The sequence below is a fragment of the Lissotriton helveticus genome, chromosome 8, assembly GCF_964261635.1.
Source record: "Lissotriton helveticus chromosome 8, aLisHel1.1, whole genome shotgun sequence".
Lineage (NCBI taxonomy): Eukaryota > Metazoa > Chordata > Amphibia > Caudata > Salamandridae > Lissotriton > Lissotriton helveticus.
In genome coordinates this window covers 900,146,809-900,172,641 of record NC_136069.1, presented here as the reverse complement: position 1 = coordinate 900,172,641, position 25,833 = coordinate 900,146,809, and the positions used below count along the sequence as shown (strand labels likewise).

Below are 25,833 nucleotides of genomic sequence, written 5' to 3'. Positions count from 1 at the left end.
TCATCAATGTTTTTTGTGTTCCATTTGGTGATGAAGTAGTTATAATTCTTATCAATATGTCATTGCTAAAGTTGTGTAAGATACTATGTATATCCTTATTCAGCCTTGAAAAAGTCTCTGTGATTAAACACGTCAGCTGCCTGTCTGTATTGGATATTACATTTGACGCAAGAAATGTGAATAACTGTGGAGAGATTAAATTATGCCAAACACAACATCGATCTCAAAATACTTCTTTACTGACCATTTTTCATAACGTTTGGACTACTTTGTGTGCTTCGTATCTCTTATATCATCTGCCTGCACAACGGGGGGGGGGATTCTGGCTGTTGCACCCTCGGTGGCAGGGAGTCTGTACCAGGAGAGCACCAGCCCTAATTTGGTGTTCTGATTTGTTAATTGATTTCCCTAAATTTGTGTAGGGCTTAGGATGTGTGAACATTGTGGCATAGCCATCATTACTCTGTGGATTTTTCTTACCCTCCAAGAATGTAAGAGTGAGTTTGCAAATGATTGTGGTTATACAGATAAAATGCAAAGAAGGGTTCCTTCCTCGGACATATCTAAATACCAACAGTCATTTGCGCACTCACAATGGCATTCTTGCGTCACACAAAAAAAAGCACCTGCACAGCTTATGTATGGCACATTTTACTAAAACAAAAATGTAAATAAGTGCCTGTCTGCTGAATTTAGGTATCTTATGGTAAGAGACATACCTAATTCTGACATGTGACTCGAGTTGAATCGTTTAAAAGTATGCACAACCAACATGTTCAGCATGAGGAATGACAAAAGTGTGTTAAACCAACACATATATCATCATGAATGATGGTAGCTTTAGGGTGACATTTACTCACTATCATAACACTCATTACTTCTAGTCATGGCCATTTAATCTGCAAATCATTGCAACTGGTGTAGTAGTCTAATTAAAGAAGCTAGCAAACTAAGAATACAACACTCATTATTAATTACAGACGCCAAATTAAAGGACAGGTCTGAAAGCGGCGTGCATAATTACATGGAGTGAGGTGGCCAATCCACCAGTAACAGGAATGACGCTAGTAGTAAGTGACAGATCTTCCTGGCTGTAGCTGTTGCTGTTTGCTGGGGACTCCAGATCACCATATTTGTTATGGAGCTGGCTGCAGAACATGAAGGAAGTGGTGTTTATCGAGCTGGATAGCCCCACTACTACATGGAATCCCAAAAGTGCTGCAAAATGAGGACCATCTTAGGGTCTGTTTGCCCAATGTACACATGTAAAGAATAATAGAGTTGCCATCTTAAGGTCAGGCTCACAATTGAGCCCTGAGAAACACTTTAAAAAAATTGCTTTAGTGAAAAACTACCAAAAAAAAGATTGTTTTAAGTACATAATGTATATAATATGTAATAACTAAATGTGTCTCGGATAAGTGTAATAGTTAGATGTAAAATATTATCTTATTACTGTCCAAGCTACCCTTAAGAGGCGTAATGGTACAACAAACAACGAAGAGTGACAGGTGAGAGAGTAATACTCCTCAGTGGTAGAAACAAACCTCACTCTAGGTATATATTTTGGAGATAGGTAACAAAAGGTATTCTAGGCATCTAATATTGTCTGTATCCAGGCCTAAAAGCACATAATAGAAATGTTAAGAAAAACAAAACTTGAATTTGCACAATCATGTTGTAAAATAAACGAAAATAAAACAAAATACACAGAATGAATAGACATTATTTTATCGAATAAGTCGGAAACTGGGGCAAACAATTTTACCACGTGGAAACATAGCTTCAAATTAATTTTTCCAGAAATCTATACATTCCATGCCTAAAATGATTATAGTCTTTCCATTCTTTGGAAACTTAAATACTTGGAGGCCTCATTTTTTGGGAGTAAATTACTTCCAAATAAAAAGGAATAATAAAAAATGTGAGTATGGCGTAAATTGAATACTTCTCATTAAACTTTTCTAATTCAGAAAACAAAATAGAACGCAGATTAGACATAATACAACCGGGGAAAGACTGCAATCCCTGCATCATATTTAGGAGGTCATGTGCAGTGTTTTCCAATGTCAAAGACTTTCAATTTTAATTTATCACTTCGAATAACCCTCTTAATCTACAGTTACACACCCTTTTTCCTATCCTTCTTAATCTCACCTTACTGCACCTAGAAACTAGACGTGTCTGATATAAATTGTGTATAAAAAATAAACGAATAAATACAAATATATGAATACAAGAATGAACTGCATAGGGTAGAGTACAGGCTCTGTACATGCAGTTTTCTGAGTTTGAAGCACAATATCTTCTCAGCCATATTCTTGCATCTGCCACAAGCAGTTCTTAAAGAGCATCGAGATATTTCTGGGAAGAGCCATCTGCAGGTAGTTATATGAAAGTGTTGAAGATGGAAGTTGTGCCATTATTATTAGAACTGTTAACACAAGTCTTTTACCCTGTACAGTTCAAGCAGTATAGTTTTGGCATCAACTTTGCTTTTTATATAAGCAATGCTTTTAATGGTTGTCGTGCCCAGGTGGCACTAGGACCCTGCAAGGCAAGGGTCAGGGACAAGACACAGGCGGAGCGACCAACGGACGTCAGAGACCAGCGACCAAAAAGACAATAAGACTGATTGAAGAGATTTAAGGAGGCAGAGATGCAGGAACGGACGTGCGAGATCTCTCTCTCTCTCTCTCTCTCTCTCTACGCGGAGCTAAGGACAAGCAAAGCTTTTGTTTACAAGAAAGGGGGAGATGTCGTGCCCAGGTGGCACTAGGACCCTGCAAAGCAAGGGTCAGGGACAAGGGACACCGGACACCACATCCGGTCAGGGGAGGGATCAGGGGGGCAGACGAGGACCAGACCTCAGGGCGAGAGGTCGCAGGATGAGGAGCGCTGTATGACCCACAATGATCGATATGCAATAAAGGTACCTGTATATCACAACGACGTCTGACGTGTGTTCTGTGGGTTCGGGGAACACGACAGTGGTGCAACCAGAAATTCATGGGTCTAGTAGTCACTGGGTATAGGTTTTCACAAAAAATTAGAAACAGACTTGAGTGTGTAAACTAACCCAACCATGCACTTCATAAAGTCTTTCATTACATTCACACATCAAGAGTCAATAAACATTATAAGGAAAACAAATATCAAAAGAAAACAAGTTTCAGAACAAAGAGATATGAAGATGATCTTCACAATATGAAGCAATTGTAAACTGCAATATTGATCCTCTCAAATAGGGGATAAAATGTAACGTGAATGGATAAACAAGGTCACTATTAGTCTATATTACATACAATAGACCACTGTAACGAGGGTATCATATAATTACTGAATGACAGAATATTATGTTTTTCTGATGTGTGAGACCAAAAAAAATTTGGCAGTGCAAAAGTACTATGGTTTTTCATTACAAAAATGGAAGAAATACATAATAACAGGTAAACATAAGCCATTTTGCCTTGAAGTAAAAGAGTTTTACAAGACCACAGATGTTTAATCGCGTAACTCACTAGTTTTTTTTTCTCTGTGGCTACTTCCTCTTCTGCATCAGATGAATTAATCTGTTCCTCAGCACTTGACCAGTCTTCAATTTCTTCCGCAGCATCAAGGGATTGAGATGCTCTTGCCCAACCTGAAGTAAAACATGTTATACAAATGACTAGGGTTTTTGTAAATAGTAGGCATTAACAAAAAGTGTAGAGTAATACATCACACATAGCACAGATTCGTAGACTAAAAATTAAATGTGGCATAAGCAGCAAAAACTGATATGCATATTCCTGATGCAAAGTAGGTATCCATACAATATAGAATTGGTTTCCTTTATTTGTATGGCGGCACCGGACAGCGCAAGTCAAAGATTACTTTTCCTCATGTGTATGCAAGTGCATGGGAATAAAGGACCTAGGGTGTGCCAACTGTAAACTACCAGGGAGGAGCAGCATAGCTTGCACACTTCAGAGGGTGCTCAAAGCCGGAGGGGCCCTCCACAAACTGCACACTTGTAAGACTATCCATGGCACCTCTAAAGAGTCAAAATGAAGGGACCAGCTCAGAGACACTATGTTTGTTGGTACATAGTGCACTATGGCCCTGGGGGGGTGGGGGGGGGGGGGACAAAAGAGTCCCAGTAGCTCAGCCTAACAGAAACACAGAGTGACAGGAACACCATAGCCCCATGTGTCAGAGCTGTGCACTGTCTACAGCCTACGCACTAAAATATTAGGTTAGCGCAAGTGTTACAGACAACAAATTTATGAAGATGGAGTGAGAAGATATGCACTCAGGGCAAATCAGGGCCACTATCATTATCTAGGCTCTGGTGCCAATATATACAGTGGGAGTGCTCAATACATTCACAACTACATGCTGCATGTACAAGTTAAAGCATGTTCATTTTTCCCTACAATGATTTCCCTGCTTGCTATTTCCAATTAAAACAAGCACTAGCAATGCCAGTGGGTCGCGCACAGCAACAACTAATCTTGCATATGTAGTCTGACAGATAGCATGTGATTATTTATGCACTAGGAGGCTCTGATCGTAAAAAGACAGCAACGGCTCTCTTTGGGAGGATTTGAAGACATGAAGCTTTTCAAAGAGCCTCTGACAAGTCTTTCAGTATGCAAAATGCAAGCCTACCGCCTGTACCACAACATTTAATAAAGAAGAAAGCACGCATGATGACTTAAAAATGAAGCTAACCATTACCATGTTCTCTTTGCCTAGAGAGACCATCACATAATAAAGTATATATTGCAGTGAACATTAACTTTCCTTATGGAAACATCAAGCATTTACCCCTTCCTTTTGCATTCGTCAGAGAGATAATGTAAAACCAATTTCTACTGTACCTGTCAAATAGTTTAAAAAGTAATGCTTCTTCCTATGGTGCTTGTCATGGAGCTCATAATAAAAAACCCCTTCTAATTTTATTTGTCAGAGAGGTCACAACATGAAACCCTTCCTTATTGTATTGGCAACAGGGTTAGAGCATGCAAAACCACTTCCTATTGAATTTGACCTGTGGTCCACATTAACAATGCCCCATTCAGTTAAGAGCAATTCATCTACTCCATAGATGGACTAGTGCAACTTTTTTCAATTAAATGGTTTTAGAGATTGACATGTGGGCAGAGCCACAGCCCCTCTCTTAGAGGTCTTTCTCGGTTGATAACATACGCCTTTACAGACAGCTGCACTGTTAAACAGGCCCAAAAATTGGAGATAGTGCATCCACATTCCCTGTCTAGAAAATGTGTATAAAATTAGGAATCAATACAACCCTCTTGTTTCCAGTTTCAAGTCCTTCATGGTCAAGGCAAAGAATGTCCTCCAGAGTACTCAAAGGACGGATGCGCGACCCACGCTGATGTCGGCCTGAGAGCCAGTCTCCCAGATGAGTGGTGACATTAACTGAAGTCTGCACTTTCAGCTGGTGGAGGTGAGGATCTGCCAGAATGCCTGCCGGCTGACAGAGGAAAGGAGTCTGCATAGCCCCATAGGAGGAAACACTGTCCAAGGGCAGAAGCCCAGTGTCTTCCCTGTGCTGTGGGGCATTCAGAGGAAGAGTGCGGCTAAATGCGAGCTCAGAGTGGCTGTTAGGGTCCCAGGTCTCTCCTATCCTTATCCAGTCATGAACCCCTCTCCGTAATTGCCTGCTTGAGGCTGAAACTGCCTAACTGGCCCAGTCAGGGTTGCCACTGTTGTATTACATCGGTCAACTGAGGGCTGCACCAGCCATGACATGAGGCCTGCCTGAGGGAGGCCTGCATTCCACATACTTGGGCTGCTGCACTGAAAAAAGTGGTCCGGGCAGCTATACACTCAGAGATGCATCTGGCTCACGTGGCAGGCACTGAAGATGCTCTTGCTCACCTCAGCTCGTCTAAGGGATGACTCCAAAATGCTAGATAAGTTTCAGAGACAGTAGCAAGAGGCCCCACATACCCATTAGACCACAAGAAGTAAGAGGCATGAAAACAAAGAGGATGAAGTACATATATGGCTTGTGGGGGACATTAGAGACTCAACCTGTGGCCCTGACTCATGCCTTCAACATCACTAGGCGAGGGAATCAGCCAATAAGCAGTTACCCAGGATAGGTTTAGTGCAGACGGGGGAAGTAGCAGGTGTAGAACCACAGAGGATGGCATCACCAGGATCACGGACTTGTACCTTAAATTGAATTTTGCAGTATTTAGAACCACTCTGTGGTTACATGTCTTCTCTTTTTCTTTGTGATATATATTCTCCAGATTACTCCAGAGATCTCAATGCTAACAAATCACAAAAAGAACTTGAGCTCAACAGGGAGCTATTTCTCTAACAAACAATGACTTTTATGCAAAAAGCTGTTGCACAAAGCCATCTGTAGACAAGATGAACTAGAATAGCACCTTAAGCTGCAACATAAAATAAAAAACTCAAGGTTTCATCAAAATGCAAAATACGTTTTCTAAAATGTCAAGTTATGGTCTTTCTAAAAAAACAACACACATGTATATACAACCTCACTAAAAACCAAGCCATAAAAATCACACAAACACACAAGTGCAAAGCACATTCCAATCCATGCTGGATGGTAAACAACAACAAACTCAAAAGCAGTGTACCTACCACTTGGAAGTGGTATTGAGGAAAATGCAAAAGAGGCGTAAGGTGCATGCGGAAAAGGATTTAGTCAGTTCTGTGATGTAATCTATGAGTTTGAAATGAGGAAGAATGATGCACCTAATAATTGGTAATGGGAAAATGGCAAATCGGGGAGGAATATTTTACTAGCACTTTCTCTCTTACTTGTAACTTTTTTCTCATGTATTTCTTGCCAGCAAATTAAACAATCTACAACATATTGCTGCTATTTACACCTTTGTTTTATTGTCAGTGCCTATGTTCAATTATCCAGGAAGGTCAAACAATCCATTAATCTCTCCTTGGAAGTTTATGAAAAGTTTGGAAGTATAGGTTTCAATATGTAGAACCGTAAATCAGACAGCTGTACTCTACCAAAAGTGCTGCATTTTGACTAGCTCTTAGCCAGCATATATCTAACCAGGAAATGCATAGGTATCTCCTATGAAAAGCCACATTCCAATATCAACCCACAAATATCAGCACCTTCTTCACCTAACAGCTGCCTGTGAAGATCACCAATTGTTCTGTTTCAACTGTGAGTTGATATATATATATATATATATTACCTACTGGCGGTCGCCAGTAGGTATATATAGTTAGGATTTTTTCTCTATGGGTTTTTTGAAAATTCTATGTCTAATAACTTTGGCGTTTGTGGACGGAATTGGCTGAAATTTTCAGGAAAATGGCACATTTTGTTTCCGAGCAGCCCTTGAAAATTTGGGGGGGGTTCGTCCAGTGGGGGCCGAGAAAAAAGGGGGGTCCCAAAACGTGTTTTTAACATTGAGTTTTCCATAGGGCGGTTGGCCTCACTTTTAGCCCGAACGGCTGAATGGATTTGCACGAAACTTGGCAAAATTGTAGGGACTGGTAGCCCGATGTGCCTTTTGTAGGTCTCAATATATGTGCTCCAGTGGATTTTGAGAAATTAACGTTTAAAAAAATATATATATCTGTAACAGCGGACCGGGCAGCGCACTGGTTCGCGGACTTTTCGCGCAACGGAGCTTTGTGAAGCGAAGCTGATTGGTTCTCCGGCGTCTGTCAACATTCCAAACAGTCCGTAGCGGCCGCCATCTTGTCTCTCGGTAGGATCGAGAGACAAGAGGAGGCCGAAGCGAAGGGGCAAATGACCATAAGGGGGCATAGTACATTGTCGCTCACCCCCTAGGTTTGATGTGGAGGTTTTAAAAGGGCCCCGCGGGGCAAAAAAAAATAAAAATAATAATAATCGAACAGCTGAATGGATTTGCACGAAACTTGGCAAAATTGTAGGGACTGGTAGCCCGATGTGCCTTTGCTAGATCTCAATATATGTGCTCCAGTGGATTTTGAGAAATTAACGTTCAAAAAAAGGTATATATCTGTAACAGCGCACCGCTTCGCGTACTTTTCGCGTTACGGAGCTTTGCGAAGCGAAGCTGATTGGCTCTCCGGTGTCTGTAAACATTCCAAACAGTCCGTAGCGGCCGCCATCTTGTCTCTCGGTAGGATCGAACAGCTGAATGGATTTGCACGAAACTTGGCAAAATTGTAGGGACTGGTAGCCCGATGTGCCTTTGCTAGGTCTCAATATATGTGCTTCAGTGCATTTTGAGAAATTAACGTTCAGAAACAAGATATATATCTGTAACAGCGCTCCGCTTCGCGGAGATAAAATTATATGTGTATTACCTAGCTGTTGCTAACACCAGTTAGCGACGGCTAGTAGAAGATAGCGACCATCTTGGGCCCCACTTTGCATGTGAGTGATATTTATCACTAATGACATGCAAAGTGGGCATGCCAAGATGTTAGCGACTGGAAACAGTCGCTAACATCGCTATCTCCTATTATCAACTTTTGGAAATATTCGAGATAAGGGCGAATATCTCTAAAAGCTACCACCTGCCCTGAGCAGTTCTTAGCCATGTTATCCAATGGGAGGTGGATAACATGGCTAAGAGCATTAGCTCGGTAATGCATGAATATCGCTGAGTTTTCAGCGATATTAATGCATTGCGGTCGTTTTTTATCGTATTTCCGATAAACCTTGATAATAGCAAGGTTTATCTGCGATAATTTCTGACGGTAAAAAAATCGTTGCTAAGCATCGTTAGGGATAAATATCGCTTAACTTTGGTAATATGCCCCAACGTCTGTTAACGTTCGATTCGAAGGAAATCAGGAAGTGTTGAAAAACATTGTCTGCGCCATCTTGTCTTTTTTCAAATGCCACACTTTTGTCGTGCACGGCAGCCATTTTAGATGCCTTGACCAGACCCACTCTGTGCACGCTGTCGATCCTTAGCATGGCTCCCCACCCTCGCAAACATCTCCCCCAGGCAGTGGTCACCCCCGCTCTCTGTCTTATGCATGGGTAATAAACCTCCCCCATCTGCGCTGCTGTTCCCTGAGAATCACACCCTGTGCCCGCCCGACACCTCCCTTTCGCCCTATTCACTACCGCACCCTCTGACACTCCTTTTCCTCTGTGTCCGATTGTCCAGGCTGGTCCTAGGGTATCAGCTAGCCCTGCAGATGTAGTTTATGGCCACAGCTGTAAAGAATCACCCCTCTTCAAAGGAGTTATAGTAGATCAAGGCCCACACTCGATGAGATTCGTCACAGCAGAAGCGTTGCTATTATCTGAAAACCATCCTGTATTGTGATTGGGGAGGGGACCGAGCCTGAAGCGGAAGATTCCAGGGATGACTGTTTGTACATCAAAGTTTTTACAATTATGTGTCACATTAAAAATATATAGCACTCCGACAAAGTAGTAAGATTATAAAACTTTAATAATTTATAAATATATACAAGAAAACAAAAATAGTAATAACATATAAACATTTTTAGGGAAAAACAACGAAGTAGCGGTCGGCTGTGCGAATAGTCCCAACGCAGCACAACGTCCAGATTTCCGGCGTGGGGCGTCGCGGGGGGTGGGTCATCAGTAGCAAACTGTTGTGCGAAAAGTTCCAAGGCAGCAGAACGCGTTGAAATCTAGATGACACGAAAGTGATGTCTAGTAAGTTGCCACCCAGCAAATAACGGCATGGGGCGTCGCGGGGGGTGGGTCATCAGTAGCAAACTGTTGCGCGAATAGTTCCAAGGCAGCAGAACGATGGCACCAAGGTGATGTCCAGTAAGTTGCCGCACTGGTTTTGGTATCGTACAATGCTGCTCCGAATAACGGCGTGGAGCGCCCCGGGGGAGGCGGCGTGAACGGGCCTCTCCAGGTGGAGTGTCATCTGTTGTAGTGGGGCGCCCCTTTACCGTTTCAGTTGCCATTCCGTCCGCTTTTGGTCCACTGTGTCAAAAGCCGCAATTCAGCTGAGTTGCGTCCACTCTTGCGGTGCAGCGATAGGCGGCTGTCACAGGACTCTCAAAATGGCGGCAGGCTGTTTCCTTTTTGGGCCTGGTCCACTGAAATGGCCCTGGGACACCTTGGAAATCGGACGCTTGTCTGCTAGGTCTTGGACCTCATTCTCGAAAGCGTCCCCTCCGCCTTGAGAATTCATCAAAAGTTTTGGGGGCCCCGACTCCTGCAGGCTTCTGGTGGGGAGCGGCTGCCATGATTGCTCGCGGAATGACCACGACTGAGCTACGAGATGGTGGTGCTTTCATGCTGACGCCAGCTTCAGTCTGAAACATCCAGAAACAAGGTGGGGGTTTCATCGTTTGGGGAAAAAAAAAAGTTTTCATCCTATGAAAAGTGTTGTTTTTAGGTCACATGATCAAGCCTTCCATCATTAGGAAACCAAAAGTAAAATGAACCAATGAAAAGTTTTATAAACAAGTCACATGACCTGTTATGCGGCATAGGGTGTAAAATTAGGAGAAAATACGTTGGCACGTGAGGCGGCGTCAGTAGCGGACCGATGTGCGAATAGGCCGAAGGCAACACAACGCGCCAAGATCTGGATGGCACCGAGGTGGTGTCCAGCAAGTTGCAGCACTGGTGTGGCCATCCTACAATGCTGAAAGTCGGCGTGGGGCGCCCCGTTGGCCTGTGAGTTTGCGTCAGTAGCGGACCGATGTGCGAATAGGCCGAAGGCAGCACAACGCGCCAAGATCCGGATGGCACCGAGGTGGTGTCTAGTAAGTTGTCGCACTGGTGTGGCCATCCAACAATGCTGAAAGTCGGCGTGGGGCGCCCCGTTGGCCTGTGAGTTTGCGTCAGTAGCGGACCGATGTGCGAATAGGCCGAAGGCAGCACAACGCGCCAAGATCCGGATGGCACCGAGGTGGTGTCTAGTAAGTTGCCGCACTGGTGTGGCCATCCTACAATGCTGAAAGTCGGCGTGGGGCGCCCCGTTGGCCTGTGAGTTTGCGTCAGTAGCGGACCGATGTGCGAATAGGTCGAAGGCAGCACAACGCGCCAAGATCCGGATGGCACCGAGGTGGTGTCTAGTAAGTTGTCGCACTTCTGTGGCCATCCTACAATGTTGAAAGTCGGCGTGGGGCGCCCCGTTGGCCTGTGAGATGGCGTCAGTAGCGGACCGATGTGCGAATGGGGCCAAAGGCAGCGCAACAATATTTTCTGATTTGAAGACACCACAAGGCGCTGAGATGCCAAGATCCGGATGGCACCGAGGTGGTGTCTAGCAAGTTGTGGCACTGGTGTGGCCATCGTACAATGGTAAAAGTCGGCGTGGGGCGCCCTGTTGGCCTGTGAGATGGTGTCAGTAGCGGACTGATGTGTGAATGGGGCCAAAGGCAGCGCAACAATATTTTCTACTATATTTTCGGAGTAGAAGACACCACAAGGCGCTGAGATGCCAAGATCCGGATGGCACCGAGGTGATGTGTAAGTTGCGGACGGATGTGCGAATGGGGCCAAAGGCAGCTCAACAATATTTTCTGAAGAGAATACACCACAAGGCGCTGAGATGCCAAGATCCGGATGGCACCGAGGTGATGTCTAAGTTGCGGACCGATGTGCGAATGGGGCCAAAGGTAGCGTAACAAGATTTTCTGTATGGAAGATACCACTAGGCGTTGAGATGCCAAGATTCGGATGGCACCGAGGTGATGTCTAGGAAGTTGTGCCACTGGTGTGGCCATCGTACAATGGTAAAAGTCGGCGTGGGGCGCCCTATTGGCCTGTGAGATGGTGTCAGTAGCGGACTGATGTGCGAATGGGGCCAAAGGCAGCGCAACAATATTTTCTGACTGACACCACAAGGCGCTGAGATGCCAAGATCCGGATGGCATCGAGGTGATGTCTAAGTTGCGGACTGATGTGCGAATGGGGCCAAAGGCAGCGTAACAATATTTTCTGTATGGAAGATACCACTAGGCGTTGAGATGCCAAGATTCGGATGGCACCGAGGTGATGTCTAGCAAGTTGGTGTGGTCATCCTACAATGCTGAAACTCGGCGTGGGTCACCCCATTAGCCTGTGAGATGGCGTCAGTAGCGGACCGATGTGCGAATAGGCCGAAGGCAGCACAACGCGCCAAGATCCGGATGTCACCGTGGTGGTTTCATAGTTGAGAGGCACTTCATCTGCAGTGGGGCGCCGAGATCCGGATGGCACCGAGGTGATGTCTAGCAAGTTGCTGTACTTGTGTGGTCATCCTACAATGCTGAAACTCGGCGTGGGTCGCCCCATTAGACTGTGAGATAGCTGTTCTTTGGATTTGGGCCTGGTCCACTAAAATGGCCCTGGGACACCTAAGAACTCGAACGCTCGATTTTTTTTTCCTTTCCTGTACATGCAAAAAAAGGTAAATGCCCGGTATGTTACACGCTTCATCTGCCACGATGAACTCTCCAGAGGAACCGAAAAAATATATAGTTGTGGTAACTATACCATGCATCGTCATATGGAGAGGTGGCACCAATTAATTATAGTGCTGCATAAAAGAGAGATTTGGAGGAGAACCCCTGACCTGCTAGTACATTCATCAAAGAAGTGGCACTGAGAGCTTCAGAGGCAAGGGAAACGGTCCCAAATATTTAGAAGAACTTTGGAAAGATTAAAATGACATGTTTAGATTGTGGTAAATTAATTTCATGTGGGCAGATGAGTGTTACTCTAATAAATACAGCATATGAACATCATCATAGTCGATGGTTGGTAGAGACATTTTGACTATATCCTGGACCTGCCCGTCCTCGCCCAAAATGGCGCCGGAATAAATGGGACTCGTAACTCCTTGTTGTGTACTGGTTGCAGAACCTTGAAATCACGAGATACGTATGCAGTTTTGAAGCACATGGCGGGCGGGGACGAGAATTGATTGAATATTTCGACATCCCTATTGATATTAAGTTCTGATGTGTTATTGATTACTGTACTGTTGAAAATTCGAATTAACGTCACCCATGGTACTTGCCCGCAAATGTATATCTAGATAATTTTATTGTAACTGGCCCTGTCGTATTTTAATTATAAAATGTACGTCCACCGATTCCGTAACTGTTAGACACCTTAGTTTTTGCAACCTAATGGCCCGCCCGTTACGTTCCTCTACAGTGTAAATGTCTATTCATCATATACGATTACAGTTTGCTCCGTGGCCGGCCCACGTGGTTATAGGCTCATATTTGTATAATGAAATTTTCACAATAAAGGTTTTTAAAAGAAAACATGGTAGTAGTGTATACATTGGTAAAGTTTTTAATAATAGTCACTGTTTTAGAATCATTAAAAGGCAAGTGAAATAAAGCAGACCAATTACATGAAGGGTAAAAGGTATAATACGAAGGAACGCAGTAAAGATAAATGGTCAAGGGCTGTTGTGTTTTCTATTCCTGCAACATAAAGTGATCGATAAGAATCTCATATTCAGGCGTATCGGCGACTAAGACAGCAGGTCGACCCTCTTTTGCTCAACGGCTCCGTCATGGGACGAAGAAACGCCCTTTTTCTCGAAAAAAGAATATATTTTACTTGCAGGACAGTTGTAAAATTTCCGGGAAAGTACATTAGCCTGGAACATTATAACATATATTTAAGAGAAAATAATGTTCGGAAGTAATTAAAAGCGTAATTTTTAGGTGATATGACCAAGGCTTTCATCATTAGAATAAGAAAAGTAAAATGAACCAATGAAAAGTTTTATTAACAAGTCACATGACTTGTTATGCTTACGTTACGCGCTGCGCGCCCCGGATGACTTCCGGATGCGCTAACGCGGCGCGTCATATGACGCATTACGCGACAACGCAGGTCCAGAATATAGTCAAAATGTCTCCACCAACCAGCGGTCGAAACACAACCCCTTTCAGCAGGCTAAATAGTTCTGTTAAATGACAACAGAAAGGACAGGCAACAAGAACCATCAGTCAAAGAGGGGAGGGCTAGTTCTTCTCTACCGGGTTACATTGGGGCGCTACCGGAACTGATCGAATTGGTAGTCTACAGTGTTTCTGGATGTTTCAGACCGAAGCTGGGGTTAGCATGAGAGCAGCACCATTTCGTAGCTCCGTTGTGGCCATTCCGCAACCAATCATGGCAGCCGCTCTTTATCGTTATTTTGGGCGGGGTGGGTGGCGGAGCCGAGCTGTTTTGCAGCCATCATTGTGTGGAGTTCAGTTCATCTCACTAGTTTTGTATTTGTCATGAGGGGTTGTTCCTAATGTTTCTATTTTAGCGAGGTCAAAAAGAGATCCCATTAGTGGCCTACTGATTTTGCTCGATTCCTTTTCTTTCTTTTTTTACACGATTTTTCGTTATCTGCAAAGACTAAACAGAGTATTGCGACTCTGTGTTTGTTTGTAAATAGAGAATGAACCAAAGAGAACCAATTCTAAAACAGTAAATACTTGGATAACAATCAATCAAATGGAGAGAGAAGCAGGCACGACGGATTACAACGGGGGCAAAGGCCTGCGTTAACTACCTTTCACTATCTGCAAAGAGAGAGTACTCCTAATAGAAATGAGGGGGGGGGGCACCATTCAAAGCAGATCAGTGTGCATAAACACGAAAATGTTTTCACTTACCACGTACTTGACATTCGACAGCTTATGATATTTGCTATTAAAAAACCATTGAAATTCACTGAAAAAACCATAGGTTATAGACCATATATAGTTAGGAATTAGCATTTACAAAACCTTGAAAATTCACTGAAAAAACCATAGGTTATACACCATATATAGTTAGGAATTAGCATTTAAAAAACCTTATTTTACTCACACAAAACCATTGAAATTCCATATATAGTTACTTGCACTAACTATATATCGCGCACCCGCAATCCACTGCTGATCATGTCACATATTACATCATTCATGACATGGTCAGTGACATCACTGATGACATCACTGATGACATCTCAAATGACATCACTGATGAGATCACTGATGACATCTCATTTGACATCAATGACCACATCACTGATGATATAATTCATGTGACAATACAATGCATCTCCTCACGTTTTAATATAACCTCTGTTTCACCCAGTGTTAAATACAGAGTATAATTTTTGAAACCATTGACACACCAATACTAGTTACTACATACGTACTCACTGATTCCTACGTCTACACACACATTCACTCATTCACCCATACAATCATTCATACATACAATCACTCATCTTTACAACACTATCATATGCACTCATACACCTATACAGACACTTACACTCTGCCACTCATCCATGGAGTTACTCACACACCTAGTCAGTCCTGTAAAGAATCAATCACACTTCCATTTTCTTGTCTATACAGTTAAACATAGAGCACCTTACATTTTCAAACATATACTAACACATACTTACTTTCTTATACAATCATTGATACAAGTACACATTGATCTGCACAGAGTCACACACCTCCCAGCCAGCCACACACACACTCAGTCTCCTATACAAATACTTGGACAATCAATCAATAACCCATATAGTTAATCATATAGCTACTGATCAACACATGCAGCAGTTTACAGAACAACAGACATAATGATGCACAAATTAAGACAGTTTACTCACTAACCCATGCACTCAGTGAGACACATTTAATCACTCACTCATACATTCAGTCATGCACCTACTAAATCCTTCGTCCAGACACTTATACATCTACTCATTCTTCAATATGTAAAACATATTTAAACTTTACAGAAACACACAGTCACTGGATGATGTCATCAGTGATCTCATCAGTGATGTCATTTGAGATGTCATCAGTGATGTCATCAGTGATGTCATTTGAGATGTCATCAGTGATGTCATTTGAGATGTCATCAGTGATGTCATCAGTGATGTCACTGACCATGTCATGAATGATGTAATATGTGACATGATCAGCAGTGGATTGCGGGTGCGCGATATATAGTTAGTGCAACTAACTATATATGGAATTTCAATGGTTTTGTGTGAGTAAAATAAGGTTTTTTAAATGCTAATTCCTAACTATATATGGTGTATAACCTATGGTTTTTTCAGTGAATATATATATACATATATATCAACTCACAGTTGAAACAGAACAATTGGTGATCTTCACAGGCAGCTGTTAGGTGAAGAAGGTGCTGATATTTGTGGGTTGATATTGGAATGCGGCTTTGCTAAGGAGTTACCTATATAGAGACAGACAGAGTCATGTTTCTTTCCACACAACACAATTTCCTAGAAAATGTCATCCTAGGCCTCCATGCATTTTCTGTAATTGTAGAAACAAGAGGTATATTTTGAAATTTCTAAAACTTTTTTTCTTGACTGGGATTCGATAAAGGGTATATTACTGCTTCCCATTGTTGACAAATTCAGCTGCAAGTTTAATGTACATTATAATTTCTAAGTACAATAAAACTATATTATTTAGTTATTCCAGTTTTTTTTTATATAATGTTCAGTTTAATTGTGCTTCCTAAAAATAATCTTTCCTTCAAAAGGTTCCCTTTAATTTGGGATGTGTCTGTATGTCCTTAAAACGGGTTTTCTATGAATTGATTTCCTACAATGTGTTTTTCATTTCTCGTTTTTCCATTAATTCACTTATCAATAAACGCACAACCTAACCAACACATTCGTGAATTTCAGCACGTTTTAATGTTCTGATTTTCAATAGCAGTGTTATTCAAGGAAGAGGGCAGTTAGGTACTGAGTGGGGTGGACGAAGGCCTTATGCTTCACCTCAGAACTTTCTGAATCCACCTCAGTCAATGTCTACCTGGGAGTGAACGCTACCTTGGATAATATTGCCTAATTATGGCCTCCTAACCATACAATGATTTTTAACATATATTCTTTAAATCAAATTCCACTGTGGCCTTGCTTTTAATGGGGAAGTTTATAGCCTTCTCTTCAGAAGGTTTTGATTAATAACACGGTTTTATGTGTAGAATCTTGCATATCAGTAGCCTATCATTCTAGCAAGACATCTAAGGGAGTAAATGTACAAAATTGTTTGTGAATCAGGCCTACGCTTTCCAATGCTACAAACATAAATGGACAACTATTCAGGAGAATGTGAAGTTACAATAAATATGGCACACCATGGACAATCTCTGATCACCAATCTGCACAAAGTTCAAAAAAAGTAATCGCACAAGAATCAATCCACAATACCAGAAAGGTAATTTCCACAGCAAACCACACAGCTGTACATTATGATTACCTCTTCGGCGCAGGGCCGCTGGGTCAAGGTTGGATGTACTTAGCCATTTGGCCTTTGTCAATGTTAGCACTGAACTTGAATCTGTGGAAGAACTTATGGTAAGTTCTTGACATGTATATTAAAGTATTCACTTTACAAAATAATTCAGCAGCAAACCGGTGGGAACATTCTTTATTTAAAAATCCACATTAAAGGCTGTAAATAAAACTGTGGCTGTAATTTCAGGGATTGGCAAATACAATTTGGTCCAATAAATATTTCATACCTATATTAATTTTCTAACGATAGACACTGTGTGTGTACGTTAGATAGATGTAAAGTAATGTAGTGCTGACAAAAAAACACTACAGAAGTAACATTTTATTTCCATCAAATATATTTCTGCAATTATTTTCAAAACTTTATCTTGATTTTATCTGAATTTAATAGGTGTGCTCTTAAAGTACAGGTGGAGGAAGAGTTATTTTTTTATTGCGTTTTCCCATACCTGTGCTTTGAGGAAACCAAAGTCGTCTTACCAAGTGAAACTGGAACTGTGGTTATACTTTAAGGGAGCTGAAATTCCAAATGCTCTAATACATATTTCCTAACTATATGTATTGCTAAGTGCTCCTTTTGGAACTTCGCTCTCCAACTGCTCCAAGATACTCACTCCAGAATTAAGGCACTTGCTTTAGTAACTTAATTTTTTTCTAGAATTATTTTCATGTCATTACTCTAATGGGTAGGCATTAAAAGTGTGTGCTCAAAGTAGATGCTGATAAACAATGTAATCCTCTGTCCTCCATCATTCTTTTAGTACCGACACAGGCATGAGTTATTGGTGTGGAAATTGGAATTCAGATCTTCAGACATGGAACACAGATAAACACAATTCAAGGGTTTTTCCACACTGCTGGGCCAAAGCATGATACTCCTTAATCTAGATAGGTCACAGAAAAGACAGATGATAACTTGACCCCATACTTTTTGAGTCTTGGGTTTATTAGGTTCAGCTGGCAATGAACATGAACCATTCAATGCCATTTAGTGATGTGGGGGTCACTGTGAGGCAGACATTTACATGCACAGAATTTAGATTGGTTTCTAAACCGTTCTCAAAATAAGGTTTACCCACTTTGTAAATCTCTACACTACACTGCAATTTGCTCCACAGACAGAGGCACAGCTACATGCACGCCGTGAGGGCAATGGCTCGTAATTTTAACTCTCCTACCTGACCGCCGTGAGGGCAATGGCTCTGGTGACATCAACCCCTGCGCCGTGAGGGAAACGGCTGGGTTTTCCAACGCGAGCGGTGAGAGAACTACACCTCCCAGCTGCCCCGGCGCACCGGGAACATCACAGGCGCGCCCGGAGGCGCTTGAAAAGAGCGGAACGCCTCCCGCCCCGCGGGACCCGCGCAGGCGGCGCCGGGCTAAGCCCGGGACAAGGGCGGGACAGTCTATGGCAGTCCAAGGCAGGAACAGGCAGGGCTGGGCCACCCCCATTACACCTACCAACAAGATGGGTAAGCGAAAAAATGTTGCCACAGTGGATGATGGGGGGGAAAAACGGCAAAGTTGCGAAACAGTCTGACTCAATCATGTCCTACCTAACAAGCGCGGTCGGGCTTTATCTAAAGAAATTGCAACAGCACAACAAGAACTGGGTCTAACAGCCACCTCTCCCACAACAACACAACCGATCCCAGACCAAGGCATTCCCCTAGAGCCTGATGTTATCATTGTGAAACCTACTTCTGCCCCTGGCTTGACACAGGCTTGTGCCCCTACTGTTTTGCTACCCATTTTGCCTCAGGCCCCGGTCGCAAAAACAAAACCCATATCGGAAAAGAGGAAAAAGGGAGAGAGGGACAGCGACGCTAGAAATGTGGTTGCGGACACTCTGGAGGATCATCTTGATACCCTTTTCGAGGAACGGATTGAACCTTTGTTAGTGGGCATTGCTAAGGGCATCATTGACACTATGAACACATGCCTTGAAGGATTGTTAAAAAAATGTGTGTTGATCGATGAATTAGTTAAAAAACTCGATACTACCCTCTCTTCCCAGAAAGGGCCCATATTGGGAACTGAAGGACTCTCCCAACCCCGAGCGAAGCCGTTGTTACCATCACCGATAAATAACACAATGGTTGTCAATAGTGTAGGGGCAGGTATGAATGGGAAGCCACAGCGCAACATAGGGAACATCCAGAACCACCCAGGGACATCCAATATCCCACGGGGGGCCCCAACTATAGCAGGGGAGCATACGCACCTAGAATGCAAGTTTCATTTACATCTACCCCCAGCAGTAGCACCTTTTGTGGCAGTTTTCATAGGGGTCCCCTTGTTAAAAGAAGGAGAAATTGAATCCACTGCTACACTTATGAGGAAGGTTAAAAAATGGTGTGACGATACTAGCAGCGGAGAAGCAAAAACCTCCACCAGGATTATTTTTGCTAGAAGGGTGGGTTGGGTGGGGCACCGAGCCAAAATTGTGAAAGGTGACTGTGTGGTGGTAAACTTTGCCAAGGCATATTGTCCAAATAGCTTGTTCTGGGATGGGTCTGAGATACGAGAAAACGATACCCTTAGAGCGGTCCCCTTAGGGTTTTTTTATCCTCCATTAAGGGGGAAGTTCCAACCCAAAATACACACGAACACATTTCTTAAGACAGCGATAGTGGGAAATGAGTGGCAAATAGCATCTAGTAAAGTAAAGCAGAGTAGACCTGCTCCCAATAGTGAAGGCCCAAATCTGGATTTAGCAAACAGATTCGCCCTATTAGCTGATTTAAACACTAATGACTGACAACCAGCCCTAACATCGACTCCAACGCTAGTTCTCCCTGAGGTGGCGGCTCCATCCCTATGTATATTTTTGACCTGGAATGTTGCAGGGACGAGAGCCAAAAGGTCAGACCCCACTTGGGTTAATTATATCTCCAGACACCAGGTGATAGCTATCCAAGAAACCTGGGACACTTCACCAAGCTTTCTGCTAGATGGCTTCTCAAGTTTCACAATATCAGCAACCCCAAGCAGTGCAGGGAGAGCGAAAGGGGGTCTTACTTAACTCTTCTCTCTAGAGTTAGCAGGGTCATTTAAGCAGTTGGATTCAGGTTCACCCAATATTTTAATAATAGAATGGATTATTTCCCAAGGGTGTACCCTACTTGGAATTAATTGTTATAATTCATGGGTACGTAAAACAGAAACGGAACATGTGGACCTCCTGGAGAACTTCCTGAATAATTATAGTCAAAATACACATATTCCTTTTGAGCTCCTTTTGATGGGAGATTTTAATATCCATCAATGCAAACTATTGTGCCACGCAGGTGTTTTAGAGGGACTGAATGGAGCTGATACCCCGCATTTTGAACACACTAAAACGGGGGAAGCGCTCGAACTACTGCTAGCTAGTTTTAATATGTATGAACCAGCCAATACAGGGGGAAAAGAGACGGTACCCACTTACAAAGGCTCGACCAATGGGTCGGTTATTGATTATATATTTACTTCCCCAGGCCTTATTCCTAAGGTGAAAGAATATAAGGCAATTGCCTCACCCCATAGTGACCATAATCCTCTGTCGGTGGAGTTACACTGGAGTGACTTATGGCGCAAACAACTGGGAAAATCCCGGGTTTGCACCATGGCGGTTCCCAGTGACCAGGGCAGACGGCTTAAATGGGGCAGGGTTGTGCAGGAAACGTTCATGGATACCTTATTGCCTAAAATTGAGGGGTCACTTGAAATTTGTATGAACCCAACCACTCCTAACTCCCAAATTATAGTAGCTTTTGACTCTATTTGTGCACAAACTGCCAGGGACCTCATGACCCCCCATCACAATTCCCTCCAAAGCCTCTTGGGAGAGGTGTGGCGCCGCGGCCAGGGCGACTGACGCTGGAATCTGGGGACCACGGTTCGATCCCCGGCTCCGGCGGCAGGTTAGCCCAGCACCATGTGACTCTGGGCAATAGCTCGCTTAATCTTCCCGACGGCCCCCAGCGCCTAGAGACCCTTACGGGTGATTGTGCGCTTTACAAATGTGGACTTTACTCTTAAATGGTTTGATGCCAAATGTTCACGGTCGCATAGATCCTTGAAACGAGCCTTAAAGGCTAATGTGAGGGACAAGGTCCTTATTTCTAACTTGAGGCGGGAATATAAAGCAAATATTAAGGAGAGGAAAAAGGCGATCAAAAATAATGCATGGAACGATCTCCTCACTACAGATGTCCTCAGAGATAGTAAGCGGTTTTGGGACATTATAAACCATTCTTTCTTTTCGGGGGACGATAACACTGCCTTAGACTGTGCGATCCCTGATGAGAAGTGGGTCCACCATTTCAGCAATGTATATGGCGGTAAGTGCAGTGTAACAGCTAGAACTACAGAGGGGGGCCACTACTCACCCGCAGTGGAGTTTACTGAGGAGGAGGTCCACAAAGCAATAATGGCGTCTACTAAAAACAAGGCGCCTGGCCCCGACGGTGTGCCGGCGGACTTTTTTAAATACTCCCCGACACTTTGGTCTAAAGTTTTAACTAGAGTCTTTAGGGCAATAAATGAAGGGACCTTCCCTGATACATGGGCAACATCTATCATAGTACCCATTTTTAAAAAGGGAAACCGGGAGGATCCTGGGAGTTATCGCCCTATTTCCCTCATCGATTCTGCCTTTAAGATCTTGGGCAGAGTCTTATTAGCCAAACTGAGGGAAAATCTAGAGATGTGCGGGGGCTCTCGAATATCCAATATGGGTTTCGAGAGAAGCGGGGCACCCTGGAACAATGTTCAAACCTGCATTTGTTGGTCTCTAAATACACGGTGGCCGGGGAGGGGTCAGTATACTTGGCCTTTATGGACCTCTCCTCGGCCTTCGACCTGGTGAACAGGTCTAAGCTATGGTCCCTTTTACTTGAGATTGGGATAGAGGCACATTTAGTAGCTCTCATTGCTAGCTTGCATCAGGACCTCTCAGCTAAAATAAGGGTCTCTAGGGACGGCAGGTGCACGGACAGTTTTAGGTCTGAGAAAGGGGTGCGCCAGGGCTGCATCCTGGCCCCCCTTCTCTTTACCATCTATATAAATGGGCTGGGGAAATACCTGGAAGCAGGGATGGCCGACGTGCAGCGTATAGGAGGAGAGCAGGTTCCGGCACTCCTATACGCGGACGATGCTGTGTTAATTGCCCGTACGGGCATTGGTCTACAGGCCCTTTTGGACCGATGTGGCTCCTTTATGGAGAATCTTGACTTAAAAGTTAATATAATGAAGTCACACACCATGATTGTAGGCTGCAAAGGAAATAAATTGCATGCAAAATCTTTTATTTGTAAGGGTGAGGTTCTTTCCAGGGTCCCTGTTTTCCCATACCTGGGGGTTCTTTTTGATCAGAGAGGTTCCTGGGTCCCCCAGATTAAGGCAAAGAGCATAAGCTTAGCCCGATCAACATCAGCCCTGTTGGCTTTTACAAAAAGACTAGGGGCCAAACCAATGGAGGCAGTGATAAAGGTATACAATAGCAAGTGCACCCCAATTGCCATGTATGGGTCTGCCTTGTGGGGATATGTAAATCTGGATAAAATCCAGAGGGTGGAAAATGGGCTCATTAGACAATTTTTATCTGTCCCCAAATCCTCCCCTACTTTTACGATTCATGAGGAAATGGGTTTGACCTATATTACTGATAAACTGAAATTAGCCCCACTTCTTTTTTGGGCTAAAACATGGTTGAACCCCGAGTTAACACTCAACCATGCTATCCTCAAAGATGTAACCTCCAGGGACCAGGCCATGAGAATACCTTGGTTGAAATACATTAGAGCTGCATTTGCTATGCTTGGGAGACCGGAGCTTTTTACTGTACCAACTAACATCAGAAGGGAAGACATCAGGTGGATTAAGCAGGAATTTCTGGAGAGGGCTTGCCTGGAGAGAGAGGAGTTGGAACTAAGGAAACCCTCTGTAAGAGCTTACATGGTTTTAACCACTACCTCATCTCTGGAACCATATTTAAAACTTGTTACCAACCCACTCCACAGATTCTTGTTAACAAAATTTAGGCTGAACTTGATCCACTATTCACTTGGTAGTTTCCCCGTGTGGACAAAACCAGAAGACGGTCCGCTCTGTGATTGTGACCAGTTTTCGAACCAGGATACTCTCCATTTTACATTTTTTTTGTGGTTTGCATACCGCTGAGAGGGCAAAATATTTATTACCTGTCTTGAAGGCTGCTGGCTTTACTCAAGTAAGGCCAGCGCTAATTTTCCTCCAATCACTAGCGGACATCCATACCATTTTTAGTGTTGCATGCTTCCTAACAGCTGCCTTCAGATTAAGGAACAAAAGAATTCCCCGGAGTGCTTTATTTTAATCCTATTTTAAATATGGTTTTATCAGTAACCAATTTTAATTATTTGTAAACATTAGGAAACAATGAGATTAATAAGTTATTGTCATAATTGGTAATCAAATTCACTGATGTGTTTTTTAAAATTTGTTTTGTATTGTATCTTGCCTTTTATGATTTTAACGAATAAAGTGTATTTTGACTGACTGACAATTTGCTCCAAAATCCAGAAAAGAGGAAACTAAGAAAAACTCAGAAACTACAAAGCTCCCTCCATGGACATCAACTGAGTGATTATACTCTGTAAGGCTGGGAAAAGTAAATAAAAAAGGAGCCAGGAAATGAATTATATCTTTAGCAATCTGCTGAAAATTTTCATTTCATAGCCCCTTTTTCCGCTTACAAAAGAGTATAAACTATTTCAGTATCATACTGCTTGTGTGAAAAGTCCCTTTTTGCATAACTGAGTAATTAAAACTACACTGTGTTTAGAAAGAAGGACCAAGTGTTATAAAAAATGTCAATATTCTCAGTGCAGTATAATTTAAAAAATACAATAAGTTATCTGGAAGCCACAACTTCATGTAATTGTATACATAAATACAGCAAAAAGTTATGAAACCCATATTTCATGGGTTAAACAGTAAACATGGAAATAGTAAGAACATATAATAGAACATATAATATGCAGATTATGTGAGGTACCAAACCTATGAGAATCACACACAGTTATTACCTATTGTGTTAACTAAAACCAGTAAACGGCACTCAATATTACAAGATTTTAACATTTCATTACAAAAATGGGGCAGTTAGACTGGGCTATTTCTCATAGCATGAGAACATGATCTTTAAAGAGGATGTCAACTGGATATCAAGCTCTGGTATTCCGAGCGTTAAGCTCCTCCCACATCAAAGCAAGAGTAGGACAGAACTGTTCAGGCCATTGTGATACAAGCTACTTAACTTGTTGTCCTAATTGGGTTGATTGGGCCAAGAAAAATCTGTCTAACATGCTGCAAATGCTTCACATTTCACAGTGACTCTAATGCACATATATCCTCTCAGGGCTTCTCTGTGTAGCACGTCATCCTTCTTGACCCCAGCCAGGCCTTGGGCTTGCCGCCTTGTCCCCAAACTCATGAATCTGTCCTTTGGTAAGTCAACAGAGATGCTTCAACAAATTCTAACAGAAGCTTCCTCTCTGTCTTTCCTACTACATCCCTGGACTCCTATGCTTCATTGTTTCTAGATCCTCTTCCAGCTACTGTAATCCTTCAAACCTATTTTTTGATGTCCCAGTGCAGGCTATAATTTTGCTTCTATGATTTGCCACTCAAAATGCACATAGGCTTTTTCTATTGTCTATTGATGTCTCAGTATGATCAAAAATATTCCTGAAGAATGAGATCTGAATATTTTAGCATTTCTGGTGAAGTAACTGGATGCTAGGTATGTGGCCTCCACATTTTCTAAGGTTTGTGGCTGCTGATTTATTAATTAGTGGGTAGTGATCAAATATCCATAGCGCTAATCTCTTTACTTTGTGAGTGACATGACCTAGAACAAATAAGTAGCCTAAGCCAGAATGAGATGCTCGAGTCCCCAAGTTAATGTACCCTAATCCTGCCACACCGTATGCTCTTCAGATAACAAACTAACAACGTTTGTAATGCAATTAAGAACTATTGCTGTGTAGCCAAGCATCCCAAGTCAATCAGTCATTCTTGGTGCCAACTGCTTTTTCCCCTCACAATCAGTAGCCCGGGCTGCAGATAAACCATTAAGGTCATTAATCATTCTAAAAGACCTGGAAACAAGATAGGGGTCCCAAAGTTTCACTAATGCTGTCAAATTGCCTATGAGTCTCTACCTCCTGTGTCTTGGTAAATTACCTTGGTTCTTAAGGGGAATGATCTCTTGTAAAGTACTGTTCTAAGCTATACCCTCCATAAACCTTTGCATATTCGTCCCTGTCAAAGAAGGCTAGTTCAACATTGCAGCAGGTGTTTCTACTAACAGGGTTTCTTACAGCAGTACTAGGTCATGTTTGTATATCTGCAAAAATCGAGATACAGACCAACATTTGCAGCCCTTTCACATTTCATGCTATACCTTATTATGAGTAAGCTGGTTCTCAGGACCGCCAGATTCATAGAGGCAGTCCAACCACTGCTACACTGTGGGACAGCCTGTAGTATTCTGAGTGTGGTGATCATAGATCCCGCTGAGCCGGCGGTCTTCAACTGGCCTGAATATGCTGGTGGT

At 42.9% G+C, this 25,833-nt stretch overlaps 1 protein-coding gene across 12 annotated transcripts in view; it reads right to left on the bottom strand.

Annotated features, from left to right (window-relative positions):
- MCF2L (MCF.2 cell line derived transforming sequence like) overlaps positions 1–25,833 on the bottom strand; it is a 1,263,355-nt gene that overhangs the window by 6,791 nt on the left and 1,230,731 nt on the right. For all 12 annotated transcript variants that reach the window (XM_078657683.1, XM_078657685.1, XM_078657688.1 and 9 more), the window contains one exon: positions 3,522–3,643. In XM_078657683.1, the coding sequence (XP_078513809.1) occupies positions 3,522–3,643 (122 nt within the window). The remainder of the gene's footprint in view (positions 1–3,521; positions 3,644–25,833) is intronic.